A 14,845-nucleotide genomic window follows, 5' to 3' on the forward strand; every position below is an offset into this window, starting at 1 on the left:
ACCTCATGAATGTCGATTATAATTTATTGTCGGTCTTATCAACGCACATACCCCCATGTCTACGGTTAGTCGCCCCCAAATCGTTCTCGCCACATTTTGCTTACAATGGACGTCTTCTACTTATATACTATGCTAAGTTCTTGTTGTCTTTTATTTTAATACATATACATACATACATATATAAATATCTAATTTTTCGATCATTTTTGCGTTAAGTGTCGTTTCTACTAATTTTTGATACTAGTTTACACATATACATATTCCTAAACATATATATATATATATATATATAGTATATATATATATATATAGTACATACACACTACATATATAATTGACGGTGTATTGTAGCGACCCATGTTGAATACGTTAATAAATTAAAGCGAATTTGTTTAAATGTCAAACAAAATACATTTGAAACGCAAAAAGATATCATCCAACTGATATTTCCATTTATTCTTACCATGATATATACATATATATAGTAACCGTTTGTAAATAACAAGCTGATAAGCGCCGATGACGTGTCGCACCTTGGCATTTATGTTGCGATATTATCTATGCATTAGATAAAGGCTTACGCGAAGGCAAGGTTGCTGATAAAATGTTTAAAACTAAGCGACAAAATCCATTTATTCATATTTGAAATGCCAAAATTTGACATTTTTAAATGACAAATTATGTCAGCTTAGATGTAGGAATGTATTGTACATTGAATTCATATTTTACTCTGCCTTTCAAATTTTAATTGAACGCGCGCAACTTCTTAAATAGCTAGTTATAGGTGTGAGCGAGACAGCTCTATAGGTGCGCAACAGCAGTGCTAACAAACGGCCTTAATACGAATTAGTGTTGTGTAGCAGGGTAATTTGGACTTTGTACCGCAGCTGATTTGATCGCCGCGAAGAAATTTGTCCGGTTCAATTCATCAACATGGCACAAGCTATTAAGTTATATTATGACTTTTTGTCGCCGCCATCGCGTGCAATGTGGCTGGCGCTCAAATTGTGTAAAACCCCATTCGAAGACTGCCCCGTGGCGCTGCGCAAACGTGAGTTCAACTGCACCTGACGCCGCAGGCCGGCAAATCAAACTCGACTTCGTTGTTCTTGTTGTTGTTGTTGTTGCAGGCGAACAATTGACCGATGAGTACAAAAAGATCAATCGCCTCCAGAAGGTGCCGGCACTGGTGGATGGCGATTTCCATCTATCCGAGAGCGTGGCCATGATACGGTATGTCTTCGCACCAAGTGCCAAAGGTCATTTGAAAATAATATAAATAACTTGCATCATTGCAGCTATCTCTCGGATAAAAACCAACTGAGCGAACAGCTTTATCCGAAAGGCCTGCAGGCACGTGCACGTGTGGATGAGTGCTTGGAGTGGCAGCATATAAATGTCCGTGTGCCCTGTGGCACATACTTCATCAAGGGCTGGCTGCTGCCCGTCAATGGACTGGCCGCTAAGCCTAAGCCAGAGGTGGCCGAAAAACTTTTGAAAGATGTTGAAGGCTCATTGGGTGCGTTGGAGCACCTCTGGATGAAGGAGGAGTTCTTGGTCGGAAATAAGCTGACCGTTGCCGATTTATTAGGCGCCTCCGAAATCGAACAGCTGAGTAAGTGTATCAACAGGTTCGCCGCTAGGCTTCACCTTATGCCTTATCATAATTTCCAGAGCTCTGCCAGTTCAATGTAAATGAGCGACAGTTTCCCAAGGTGGCCAAATGGTTGCAGCGTGTGCGCGATGCGGCCCAGCCTTATCATGATGTGGCCTATGAATTTGTTCAGAAGAAGTCCAAGCAGCCAGTCCGGGCTAAGATTTAAGCTGTTCCAGACAGCTCTGCTTGGCCTTTGCCCTTTACGACTGCATATGAATTATATATACTGCCCAGTTAATATTATTTTGGTTTTTCTATCTTTCTTTTTTTTAAATTAACCTACTTGTTGTTTGTGCTTTAATCGATTTTTCTTTTGCTACGACATTAAAAAAATAATTATTTATTGTTAAAATATGTACTAGTATCAGATGTATAAACTAATCAATGTCCAATTTGCGAAAGGAGCCCTCGATGCCGAAAAGTGTTTCGGAATTAATGGGCTGTCCGCGTCGCAGTTTCTCATTTGTACCATATATCGCATCCTGCTGGAAGAAGTCCGTATAGTCCAACAGCTTTTGCGTCCAGATATCGACAACATCCTGTATATTGCCATTGGTGCCGCCGTATTCAATGGGCAGGCATTCCTTGGGCACGTGCTTATAAAGTGTATCCAGTTTAGAGTGTATATGGAACTGAGAAGGATTTATACATATATAGATAGAAATAATCATTCGATTTGTTATTGATATTTCGACTTACCCGCTTGCGTATCTTGTCGCTCATTAAACTCTTGGCTATGGACATTGCCTTCTCGGCCATGGTTGGCGCATTGATAAAGTGGAAACCTTTGGGTCTATAGGGCAGCGCCTTATCGCCCAGCACGGCCAGTTTCTTGATCAGCACGGCATCGAATTGGAACATGTGGCCGGTGGTAATGCCCTTCATGTCAATAATCTCCACAAAACCACAGACCATCGCATTGTCATCCTCTCTTATTTGGATCTCGCCGAGCATTGTGTTAACCTGCATGACCTCCGCAATGGAATACTTGTTGGAATCGTATTGGCCATAGCGTGAGATATGTATGCGCGGACCGTCCAGCTGAAGTGGTTGGGGTAGACGTAGCAGGCAGCTGCAGGGATGCAAAATATATGAAAACTGGCAAGATTTCTAGTCTTAACAGAACCTACGCAGTTTTGATGATGTTGAGTTGCTTCTCGCCCACAAAACGATTCTTGTACAGCTCCGGCACCGCGCCACGCATGGCGTAGAAATTGTCCAGCTTGAGCTTGGTCTTCTCCAGACTGTATTTGCAGCCGCGCAGAAAGGCGACCAGAAATTGCGCATCCTGGCGTGCCTTCAGATGCGGCTGCTTTGAGATCCATGTGCGCACCGTCTCGATGTCCTCAGGCACACGTTCGGGCACCTCACCCAGCTCCTGTTGCGCCTTCAGCGCCAGCTCAGCGCACAGCGGACGTATGGCATTATCTTCGTTGCTCTGATTGGTCGACATGATTTTGGCGGTACGGTTTTTGGGTGGGCACACTTATCTGATAATACACATAGAGTTTTGATTTATTGAAATTTGTTCTAGGCGATCGATAGATAATAGTCAAAAGTGAACTTCCGGGCAATTTGAAGCTGTCATGGTTTTTGCGGGCAGCGATTAGATATGGACTAAGGCAACCAGGTGCTAGAATTTAACGAACCAGATTCGTCATAGATTGGACAAGCCCTTGGAGCCAACACCACACATTAAGCACTATTGATTAGATTCTGCGTTCACAGTTAATAGCATTTGCTTAAGGCACAACTATCTGCCTGCTTGGGCCTAGTCATAGCCAAGACAAGGTGGGCGTTATCAATGCCGGTCGAGTTCAGCCCTAAGCGATATCTATATCTCTATATATATATATATATATAGTAGGTGTGGGCCTTGACTTGTCTTTAACTAGGCGGCGCAAAGCTTTGTACAATTTCCACTGTTGCTCGACCTCTACTCACAATTGTCTCTAATTTAATATAAGCAGTTATATATATGAATTTATATATATGTATATATATTTATATATGTATCTGGGCCGACGTACGTATTGCTGTGTAGGTGTATGCACATAGATTTGGATAGCCGTGTAATTTAAGTCCGTATTTAAATATTGAACCACTTTGTGCTACTGCCCACGACTGTGGTCTATGCGCGACTGTCAACGCTCCGGTTGTGCGATTGGCGTTTTTGGATCTGATTTTTGGGTGTTCGTGTTCGGGCTTGGGCTCGGGCTCGGGGGACTCGGTTTCGGGACACTCTCTTGATGGTGTCGTCACGGGCCATGACGCATGGACAATAATGACAATATTGAATATATCACACAAGTGCTGGCTGAAAGACTGAAGCCCCGAGTGCGACTGAGCGGGAGAATTTGAGCTTCTGCTCTGTTCTGTGTCTGCCGAGCGATTGTTACAATAATAATTCAGCACCTTGTGTCAAACGACATTAAACGAAAGATAAGATAACAAAAGCCTGTAATTTTATATATGTAACATTTAAGTGGACATTATAAAGCTATCACTCGAACAGTTACAGCAGGCAGGGCTCAACATATTCAATCCGTGAATATTTACCAATTATAGAGTACCATGCAGATCTATAAATAACACATTTTTTGACTCTCTTCCGGCTTCAATTGTTTGACTGTCACAGCCCCAGTTATCAGTTATCGGTTATATATACGTATATATTTATCTATATATACATATATATCTAAAGCATTTTTATTTACCTGTCTATAGCGCTAGATAAGGGCATTATCGTTAAACATGATACATCTGTTTTTTTTTTACTTAAATAGAGTTTTTTGGCTTGCTACATTTTTACGTAGTCCAACTAATTATCATTTGTTATCGTATTTAGTAGATACTCGTTCATAAAGCTTTTCGTAATATATAAAACACAGGGAACTTGCCAACAGACATAAAATACTCAGAGTTTGACAACAAGCTTCATTACCTCGAAAAATAGGCGCCGTACTTAAGTTATTTTTCACATAAATTGAAAAGATCGTAAAACTCGTCATGAAGCGATACAAAAGCAATTTGATTTGTCAAAGCTGACGAATCATTTTACTGCACAATCTGTGCACTCTGTTATCATTCACCTTTGATATAAACAGTAAACCAAACACGATATCGAAATGGTTTTCATATGCTTGCCAGATTACATCATAGATTATAGTTTTTTGTCATACATCAAGCGATATCAGAGAATACTTAATAGTTACATTGGAAGTAGATCCCTTTCAATGAAATAATTCCTTCTCATCTTTAAACAGTCAGTGGGATCCCAAGAACCAACTATATCAATCAGCAGTCAATAATTATGGGATTTCTAAGAACTATCCACAATGATCAAAACAAACTGTTTCTGATAATTCTGAATATTATAGGATCATTTGCGGACTTTATTTTATGATTTTCGAATGATGTACTAAAAAATTATTTATCATTTAAATTTTGCCTCTAAATGCCTTAGGAGGATATAAATTAGCCCAAGATCATTTACAAAACACTCTTTCTTGGTCCAGTAAGGATTTTTTTAATTTTAAGTAATTTTATAAGGTGACATTTTTATAATGATCTTCAGATTTTCCTTCTTGTAAGTTGAAAAAACGTATAATTATAGAGTTATAAAATGTGAGCGAGTAAAGAGATATACAAATATTTTCCCAGTGTATTTCGCAAACGACTGCATTTATTTATCTCACCAAAATATGTATGAAAGGATTTATTCAGCTTAAATGGGCTTTTTTTTAAAGGATACAAATATACAGATGTAATGAACTAATACTATCAAAATATATTTCTAATAAATGTTATAACTCGAATTGTTTATAAGTGGTTTTGTTCTTGCCTGTTTTTTTTTATGGTTCATTGTTGAATCGCACACATACAATTTTATTATAATATCACATTAGTGGGATTCCTGAAATAGTTTTGATTTGCTTTAGATTTCGTTGATCAGTTGTTCACAACTTCTCCATTCAAAAGTGCAGTGTGCCCAGAAAACATACGGAAATTGAGGTCACATTGAAAGAGAACAAAATCAGTTTAAGGTGATTTAGATTTGATTTAGATTGGACTTCGTTTGCTTGCTTGGCAGACCGTTTTCTGATGTCATTTCAATATTTCAAGTTTTAGTTCAATAATTATTTATTTATTGTGGAAGTAAAGGAAATGGAGATAGAAAGGGAGCTGAAAATGTTAAAATTGCAGCTAAAACATTATAAATAAAAAAATAAAAAGCTAAATACTCTCCAAGCAAAAAGTTATTATTAAAAGGCTTAAAAATAGTTTTCACATTTTAATTCGGTATTTTGTGCTTTCGCGCCTTAGCTTATTTTGCTTTTACGAAATCTAGATCACATCTAAATCAGTTTCAGGAATCCCACAATTATTTAAATATAAATAATTAGAAAGGTGTTTTTTTTTTTTTTTTTATACAACCAAAATAAAAACACAAAACAAATGCGGGCAGATCATAGCTACTAGGCTCGGGCCAATCGGTTCGTTCATATGAAGCAATACTGTACTTAATTATATAAGGCAGTGGTGGCTGAGAAAATTCGAGAAATTCTCATCTGGATTCGGTATAAAACTATATATCTATAGATTATCATGCATAGAACTCGTAACTTTATAAAATATATGATGCGTTACGAAAATAAGCAATCCTGTTATTCTGTTGCATATATGGCGTCTGGCAAGTTTTAGATAGTTTTTCTTTTTATGTATTTTTATCCATACAGGATGCATTTCACAAGTGATGAGTTTCATGTAGAAGATTTGTAAGGCCGCTGCGTGTTGTATCTTCTGGGTGCAGATTGAAGCGATCTACTGTCTGACAGTAGAGCTTTTATGCACACCGTATATAGATTATATTTATATATATATATAGATATATATATGGGGATGTCTGATGGGCGGGAATAGTCTTTCTTAAAGCGAACGATACCGCCAACACGTGTATGGGCGGTAAAGGGCACAGAAACAAGATAAGACTCTATAGTTTAATGTGATTATTAAGATGCGATAATGTAGAGGAAATATTTTAAAATAATGGGCGTTAGACGTAATGTTTTGAGAACCTCTGCCTTAAACTTAGCTTAAAGCTATGCCTAAACTTTTATAGATCAACTGCATTCCCACTCTTAACTACGCCAGGCTAAGCAGGTGAGTGCAACTAGAAGTAAGCCCATTATACTATGCCGCTGCTGACTCGGGCTGGCCGCCGCAGAGCTGCCATCTGTCGTCTCATTGGCTCCGGATACCAGTGGCGCCGTCCAGCGCTGCTCCTCGTCGACATCGTTGACGTTGCGCGCGCACTGCATCCACATGCGGGAGGAGAGCTTGGGGCGAGCGTGTGCGACTTTCATACGATCATCGTTGAACTCCCAGTAGCCCAAGTTCTTGAAGAAGTAGGTCTTGCCGTTTGTGTACTGGAATGCTGCATCGATATTGTAGCCGACGCCCGCCCAAATGGACATGTCGCGCGGATAATCCAGCTCCACCGTGCCCGTATTGTCATCGATGCGCCAGTACAGCGTGCCACTGGTTAAATATGTGCGATTATTGTAGCCCCACACAAAGGCTGCATCCACATGGGTGAGTGTTGCCGGTAATCCCAAGCTGGTCAATGGCTGAGGATAGCCCGGCGCCAGGGTGACCGAATCAAAGACGTAATACTGTCGACCTGCAGGGCAATTGGTATATAGTTTAATAGAGTTTAGTCAAGGTAGAGTTCGAATGCTGCTCACCTATGAAGAAGACAATCTGACGCTGTTGATTCTCATAGACCGCGTCCACTTTGTTGAAGTCTTCGGGCAGTGCGGCCCAGTGACGTCGGGTTTCCGTCGGGTAGCCATTGTATAAGCCCCTAGCACCTATGCGCCACAGGAACTGCAAGGATAAGAGATAATATTAAAGGCATATGCAAGATATATCAGCTGCATTGTCAGAATAATAAAAAAGGATTCTTTTCTAGTCAATAGCTTCTAGATATGGCTATTATTTATATAAATATATATCTTATAATCTTAAGAACCCATTTTCACTTAAATCGAGAAACTTTTTAGGTACTTATGTTATTTCCATTATTTAAATGCTTCAAAGTGCATTCTTTGAAAAACGATTATTATTTTATTAATGAATTGAATTTTTATTTTTTAGGGAACAAATTTCAAGATTTAAGAAAAATTAAAATTTTTTTTATATCTTTTCAGGAAAAATAATGAATGCGTGCTTCTTGAGCAAGAATAGCTATTTAAGTTTTTGGCTAAAATATTATATATATTTTATAATTATATAAAATGGCACACGTTATCTTTCACTTTGTCACTCACCTGTCCTCTAAAGATGAACAACTCTCTGCGTATCATGGAGATGGCATCGTAGCTGGTCATGCAACTGTCTGGCTTCGGTTTGCGTGGTTTGTGCGGTTTATTGTGCCGATGCACAGTGGGATAGTTGTATGGTCTGTGAGTTGGATGTGTGGCTGCTGCTCTTCTCGCTGCTAATGTCGTTCTCGTTGTTATTGGAGCTGTTGTTGTTGTTGTTGTTGTTGTTGTTGTTGTTGACTGTCGATCGCGTTCTCGTTCTCGTTCTCGTTCCCGTTGACGATCTCGTTCTCGCTCATGTTCACGCTCTCGTTCTCGTTCTATTTCTCGATGACGCTCTCGTTCTCGCTCCTCACGTTGTCGATCTCGTTCACGCTGTCGCTCTTCGCGCTCACGTTCACGCTCACGCTCACGCTCTCGATCACGCGTGCGATCTCTATTTGGATAATAGTTGGGATAATAGTTCGGATAGTTATTGTTATAGTTGGGCCGCTGTTGTGGATAGTAAGTGAGCGAGCGCATCGTTGTAGTTGTTGTTGTTGTTGTTGTGCTGGTGCTGGTGGTCGGTTGTGGTCGATACGGTCCCCAAACCTTATCCTTGGCACCGTATAGCTCCTGTATGCCATTCCGATCATCGTCGGGCAATATGCCATCGACCTCATTGTTCTGATACCAGGGAAACATGACCGCATCCGAGACAGAGGAGTGGCCCAGGCCCAGCGAGTGCCCCAGTTCATGCAGCGCCACATTCAGAAAGTTGGTGCCTGTAAAAATGGAAGAACATGCGATTGGTTAATGGCAGCAGCGACCGGGCTAAAAGACAACAACGCGTCCGTCGTCTTGACGACTTTGTAAGTGGCATAAAAATGGCGTCGTTGCAACATTTACAATGAAAAACACAAGTTGCAGGGCAAGAGGCGGGTAAGCTCGACTTTGAGATATTCTATAGGGAGATAAAGAGTAGTTTAGGGTGGATTTTAGCTTAAGGCAACGAATCCCCAATACATTGACTGTAATGCCAGCGTTGCGGGCTTAGTAAAATTTAGTTAAACAGGTCGAAGAAATGGTCGATTGGGCACAAGGCAAATCAACCTGAAAAACTGTTCGAATTCGCCTGAGCACGACCAAACTTTATCATGTTCTTGAAAGTAGATTAACAGCTTTTGTTCTTCTTTTTTCTTTTTAAACGAAGCTGCAGATAGTTATGTGTTATCATGCATACTTTATGGATTTTATGTTTACAGGGTATTGAAAGATTGTTCGCTTGCAGTGTTTACCAACGTCACGCGTCATGCTGACAATTTTTTATTGGCATTAAAAACCATTAAAAATGTCGACACTGGATTCTGGCTGGGGTCCGCTTGGGGTTACGGTTTGGGTCTGTTGCTAGGGTCACAATTTATAGCGCTAAATTACAAAACGCATGCAGGCAGCCGGCGCCAGTCGCGGGTCCGTGCGCCGTTGCGTATGCAACGTTTATTGATTTTGCCACTTGCAACTGGCAGAGCTGCCTCCTGGCGGGGCATCGGCTGCGGTTTTGGCGCCTGCAATTTGCCCGCAGGCTTTTAGCCACGACCTGACCGCAACAACAGGCGCTGCATCCACAGCTGTTGTGGCTGCGGCTGCGGCTGCCGATGATTATTATTATTATTATTGTGCATTATTTTCTAATGTTAATAATTTATGCATTGCGTCTGCCAACTAAATTTAGCGACCGCAGCAGCAGCTGCCGCCCACTCACCACGACTATCATCATTGCTGGCATCGAACTCCCACGTCTCCTCCGAGTCGAAATGCGCATCGCCGCCGCGCCCCACGCCCGGATAGAAGGCATGCGCCAGCACCTGGCCGGGTCCATCGAATTTATAGCCATCGCCGTGATCGCGCCTGCAAAAGAGCAAAAAGAAGTTGGCAGTTGATGAGCGCAGCTGTTTATGGAGTTGGCAGTTGCTTGTGGCGGAGCTTTGATTAGTCAATTCAATGGCATCGAAGTTACGAGGCTGCAAATATAATAAATCCTATGCGCAGCTTATCTAAGAAAATACACACACACACACACACACACACCCACACACATAAACTCTTTGATTTGAAATTGGCAGTCGGGCTGCATCCAAGCCCAACTCCAGTCAATCCCACGTTGTCGTCATCATCATCATCAGCATTGGTTTCATGGTTTAATACTTGGCTTATTTATCGTTGCCTGGTTTTAAGTGCAATTTTATGTGCTTTTGCCCACGCTGCCCATCTTTATGGCATTAAAGAATGCTTCTTTTTATGGTCTGCACGAGGTGCCCCAATACACAGCCCCCCCGCACCCCGCACCCCGTAGCCCACTCTTGCACAACCCTCTTTTATACGCACCGTGCAAACAGAACTTGTATATCCGCCTGATCGCTATACACTTCGCGAAATGTCAACTTGGAATTATTCTCCCACACGCGCAATGCCCGAGCCACCATCATTCGTATTTTGCCCGCTTCCGGCATCGATTGGTTCACCAAACTGAAAAGAATACAAATGCACAAAAGTTGAATTAGTAAAGGGTTTCGACTCAAGGTATATAATATAAATATTAAAAATAAACAAAAGTTATTAAAAAAACATTGCAACGTTAGCATATAAATGATTTCGAGTCTGTAAAAAAACAAAAGTGGCATTTAAAAATAAATTTAAATTAGAGAATGATGATTACATGACTTTTGTATGGATGTAACAGCTTTTTATTACTGGTTATGCAAAATTCTATAGTATTATGCAATTTTTATGTGAATTTTCTTGACTTTACGCTTAACTTCGTGTGGGCACAGAAATTGTATAAAAATTGAACAAATGCACAAAAGTTTGGAATTGTAACTTTTTATGGGAGTAGCAACTCTCTGTTAAAGAGTTTGCATGCTAAGCAAAAGCATTATCAGCGAAACATAATGGAATTTGATCAAAGAAAAAAATGGATTGCAATCGTATGCATATTCTCTGGCAACCCTTTGTCATATAGCTTCAGAACTAAATTGTATAAAATACTTATGTCAAAATACAAAAAATCCATTGAATTTTTGCATCTTTTAATACATTTTTTCATGCACGTATTGTACGGCTTAAAAATTTGGCATGTATTATGGAAAAGCAAGCAATTTCATTGGGACAACGGAATTTGTTATACTGGAAGCGAAGAAGAAGAATTGTCGCATATTTCAACGAATTCAGTTTTTGTCAGGGTGGCAACTCTTTTCATCACAGATTTCACTTGAAACTCTTACTTCAAAGCGAATACCCAACAAAGATTCTCTTCTTATGCATAGTTGGACACATGAGCGCACTTAAACACGCAGCATCACACACATATGCCCCCACACTCACAGGACACTTTAGAGTGGACACACTTTGCACATTGTTCTCTGACAATTTGGCCTAGAACTTTGTCTCAACGTGGTCATGCTGCAAAAGATACAAACCGCTAATATGAGGGAACGACACATACACACACACACACACACTCATACCCCTTCACACACACAGACACATAACTTTCACTTTGTGATGCAAAAATATCTTTTGTTTTGCCGCATATACAAGTTAGTTGAAGTGTATGGTTGGGGCGTTTTGCCGACCGGTGGGCGTGCAGTGTATGTGGAGGGGGCGTGGCGCTTTCATTTAGCTCACTACTTTTGGGTAAAATTGTTTGCCAAAAGTAGTCTGCAAATTTACCTGCACTACGGACCAGCACGCGCAACTCTTCACTTACGACTTTTCCTCGATTTCCTCGCTTGGACGGCGAGAAGTTGGCAGCAGGCCGGGATCCCACCGAACCGCCCGTAGAGTCCGCCCGTAGAGTCCGCCTCTGGGCGTTGCTTGGCTCTATATGGGCAGCATGTTTTTCACATTTTATGCAAATTAGTTATGTTTCTTTTATGCCATTGCAGACCGGGCGTAGCCGTCTGTTGCTCTTAACTAAAGCAAAAAGTTTCATCCTGCTTTCGTTATATTTTTTTTCTCTCCCTTTTTAGAGACCCTGTACCCATTGAAAATGGGCACGAAAAAAAAATAGGTATAATGAAGTTGTGCAAATTTATTTAAGGGGGGCAGAAAAAAGCATGTTCGTTCCCATAAAGTGTACATGCACTTGATCAGGATGACGAGCTGGGTTTATAAAGCCATGCGGACTTGTCTGTCAGGCACTTATCTTAGATATGACAGGCTTTTCGATAGTTTATGAGAAGTCGATATATATAACGATTTGCAGCCTAGTTTCTTGGCGCATATCTCGAAAACAAGAAAAGTTTGTGATGCCCAGTTTTGTATATGTCCTTTCGTTTCTTAAATACGGAATTGATGAATATTTATATTTTTGGTAAGCTTGCCCCTCAAGCCACAAAAGAGTTGAATTCCAGAGATGTAGACATACCAAATATTGTATTACCACACACTTCAATGCAGTATTTATATTCCATCAATAATAGACAATAAACAAGGAAGTTATTTTAGAATACATTTTTGAGTGAAAGGAGTAGCCTAGCTGCCATTGCGAATCCTTATTAAGCCTCTGCACAGGGTATCTTTTTATCGGACGCTCCTAACTAGAACATTTTTAGTTGTATTGTAGTATATGTGTGTGTGCGTGCGTGTGTGTGTGTATGGTTTACCTAAAGTCCTCGGGCCTGTGCTAGCAGGACGCTCGCCTGGGCAGCTGCTCTTGTCCTCTGTTTCTTAATTTTACATCTATTTTTTTTCAGTATTCTTTTTCTATTTATTTTTTGCCTGGCAACGTTTAGCTGGCTTTTAGTGCTGGCTTTTGTGACTGGCACAGCTCGTAGTTTCTTATTTGTGGCATACGGTGCGTATGCGTATTTTCTGCCATGTGACATTTTAACTTGTGGGCACTTAAGTGGTTCAGTTTCTAGTTATTGCTGCCCACATTTTCCAATCAAATTGTGCGTAACCATTGGCCCAGCCGACACGTCGCCAAGTCAAGTCAAGGCATCGCATTCGCATTCGCATTCACATCTGCATCCGAATCGAAAGCTGAATCTGAATGTCTGCCTGTAACTGACTGCAACATCATTAGCCACACGTACGTTGAATTGAAGCCGGCTTCTGCATGACCCAACCAGCTTATCCTCAGTTCAGCTCAGTTGTCGGATCGGTTGTGTTGAGTGGAGTCTGGTGTGTCCGTGTCCTTTTTTTCCTGTGTCCTGTGTCCAGTTCGTGTCGCAGTTCATTTCCATTGGGCTACGACGTTTGACTGTGATTTCGAGCGCTTTGCCCAAAACGTGCTCAATTGCAACGCCATTTGTTTGCTTAGTTGTTGATCCGTTTGTCCAGGCAGCGGGCAGCCCGCAGGAGGCAGGAGGCAGTTGCACAGGCTCAGCATAGGGAAAGAGAGAGAACCTGCTCCTGTTGCTGCTTCTGCTGTTGACGCGGCTCGTTTGCTATTTGCTCAGCGTTTGCTGTTGCTTTGCAATGGCAAATTAACTGCACTACGCCCAGTTGCCTCAAGTACCCCCCTTCAACCAGCTGCTCCTCAGCACAGCACCCAGTCCTAACCATCTAGCTGGCAAGTCCCTTTGTCGTGCTAATTTTGTTGCTACTGCGCTTGGATTTAAATGCGAGCCATTGCACTGCGTCATGTCACGTAGCCATTTCCAGCTGCAGGAGCAGTCGCAGTAAAAGCAGCCGCAGCAGCAACAGTAGCCTCTGTTTGACCTTTGTTTGTCTTTGCAATGTCACTTTGTGTGCCGAGCATTTAAATTATTATGAAACCCGCCTCACTAAATGTTAGCTAGTGACGAGGGACGACAACAGAGAGGGGGCAGGGCAGGTCATGTCACTGCCAATGCGGGCTTCGACTACCTCTGGACTCCTGCTGCCGTTGGCAAACGTGTGCTTTGGCCAATTTGTTGCCTTACACGTAAAACAAACTGAACAATTAGCCAAATGGCTGCGCGAGTTCATTCGCTTCATTTCAAATAGGCTGCGGCAGGCGGCAGACAAAATTACTTGGGTTGGGGCAAGGATGGGCGTGGTGGGGGCATGCTGGGGTAATGCATGTTAACAGCACATTGGTAGCTAACAATTCTTTCAAAAGTAGTTGCAGTATTTATAAATCATTTAAAGTTCTAGCCCAAGCTTTGACGACTTTACAGAAATTTTCTAGATCTGAGGAAGTGTTGTTGGAATTCGAATTCAGAACAGTATCAAGTAAACAAATTAGATAATTTACTAAAACATTTACTTATATAACATTTACTGAGCACTAAGGCTGCAATTGGTTTGTGATCCAAGTTTCAAACTATTTTATCTTACCGAGCTACGAACATTGTATAATACAATGAAAGAGTGCTTAATAAACCGAACTTAGGCATTGGTTCAATCCATTTTTTTTTTTATTATTTTTATTATTTTTTTTTATATATATTTCTTAGGTTTGTTTTATATTTTCTTTATAAAGTTTTAGATTGATTTAATATATTTATTTTTTTTTTTTAGATAATTAATAAGCATTTAAATTCTGGCAGTCATGACTATCAGGCTGTTGCTGATTAGCTGCTCAAAATAATATCAGAAAAATGACCAGATACTTTTAGAGCATACTCTATGCTTTTTTGTTTGGCCAAGTAATAAACCAACATAAATCAACTAAAATCTTTTTAAAACAACGTTTCCAATTCGAAATATACCATACCTGGAACAGAACGTAGTTTAGACTAAGGTCCAGATACTTATAGAGCTGAAGCTACGTTTTGTTTGCCAAGTAATATACTTACATAGATCAACGTTAATCTAATTGTTTAACCTTTTGAATTTTAACGAACCTCAACATTTCCATTTCGAAATATAACCCTTTAACCTGGAAGAGAATGTA

At 40.7% G+C, this 14,845-nt stretch overlaps 3 protein-coding genes across 4 annotated transcripts in view; 1 reads left to right on the plus strand and 2 right to left on the minus strand.

The window, feature by feature from the left end:
* The first annotated feature begins 722 nt into the window (after nt 1-722).
* Nucleotides 723-1,897, plus strand: LOC115758303 (glutathione S-transferase theta-3-like). Its single transcript, XM_030698871.1, has 4 exons — nt 723-1,051; nt 1,131-1,233; nt 1,299-1,615; nt 1,675-1,897. Exons 1-4 carry the CDS (start codon nt 934-936, stop codon nt 1,821-1,823), a joined length of 687 nt encoding a protein of 228 aa, XP_030554731.1. The 5' UTR covers nt 723-933; the 3' UTR covers nt 1,824-1,897.
* Nucleotides 1,898-1,948: 51 nt separating this feature from the next.
* LOC115758298 (alpha-tocopherol transfer protein) lies at nt 1,949-4,014 on the minus strand. The gene is made up of 4 exons (XM_030698864.1): nt 3,688-4,014; nt 2,788-3,147; nt 2,357-2,729; nt 1,949-2,289 (listed from the first exon to the last, which is right to left on the minus strand). The coding sequence occupies exons 2-4, from the start codon at nt 3,108-3,110 to the stop codon at nt 2,035-2,037; spliced, it is 951 nt and encodes a 316-aa protein (XP_030554724.1). The 5' UTR covers nt 3,111-3,147; nt 3,688-4,014; the 3' UTR covers nt 1,949-2,034.
* Nucleotides 4,015-5,900: 1,886 nt separating this feature from the next.
* The window catches only part of LOC115758261 (matrix metalloproteinase-2), a 103,379-nt gene continuing 94,434 nt past the window's right edge, over nt 5,901-14,845 (minus strand). For both annotated transcript variants that reach the window (XM_030698818.1, XM_030698819.1), the window contains 5 exons: nt 10,348-10,488; nt 9,725-9,870; nt 7,990-8,747; nt 7,405-7,546; nt 5,901-7,340 (listed from right to left, as the gene is read on the minus strand). In XM_030698818.1, coding sequence (XP_030554678.1) covers nt 6,799-7,340; nt 7,405-7,546; nt 7,990-8,747; nt 9,725-9,870; nt 10,348-10,488 — 1,729 coding nt within the window. In that variant the 3' untranslated portion in view covers nt 5,901-6,798. The remainder of the gene's footprint in view (nt 7,341-7,404; nt 7,547-7,989; nt 8,748-9,724; nt 9,871-10,347; nt 10,489-14,845) is intronic.

This window comes from Drosophila novamexicana, unplaced genomic scaffold, assembly GCF_003285875.2.
Source record: "Drosophila novamexicana strain 15010-1031.04,08,12 unplaced genomic scaffold, DnovRS2.1 tig00000137-arrow-arrow-pilon, whole genome shotgun sequence".
Lineage (NCBI taxonomy): Eukaryota > Metazoa > Arthropoda > Insecta > Diptera > Drosophilidae > Drosophila > Drosophila novamexicana.

What these genes read in the sequence shown, in the direction of transcription:
- LOC115758303 (XM_030698871.1), top strand. Translation starts at nt 934, where the DNA reads ATGGCACAAGCTATTAAGTTATATTATGACTTTTTGTCGCCGCCATCG. An exon ending in CCCCGTGGCGCTGCGCAAAC is followed by an intron (nt 1,052 to 1,130) that starts GTGAGTTCAACT and finishes TTGTTGTTGCAG; the next exon opens with GCGAACAATTGACCGATGAG. An exon ending in GAGAGCGTGGCCATGATACG is followed by an intron (nt 1,234 to 1,298) that starts GTATGTCTTCGC and finishes GCATCATTGCAG; the next exon opens with CTATCTCTCGGATAAAAACC.
- LOC115758298 (XM_030698864.1), bottom strand. Translation starts at nt 3,110, where the DNA reads ATGTCGACCAATCAGAGCAACGAAGATAATGCCATACGTCCGCTGTGC. An exon ending in CTCAACATCATCAAAACTGC is followed by an intron (nt 2,730 to 2,787) that starts GTAGGTTCTGTT and finishes GCATCCCTGCAG; the next exon opens with CTGCCTGCTACGTCTACCCC. An exon ending in GCGACAAGATACGCAAGCGG is followed by an intron (nt 2,290 to 2,356) that starts GTAAGTCGAAAT and finishes AATCCTTCTCAG; the next exon opens with TTCCATATACACTCTAAACT.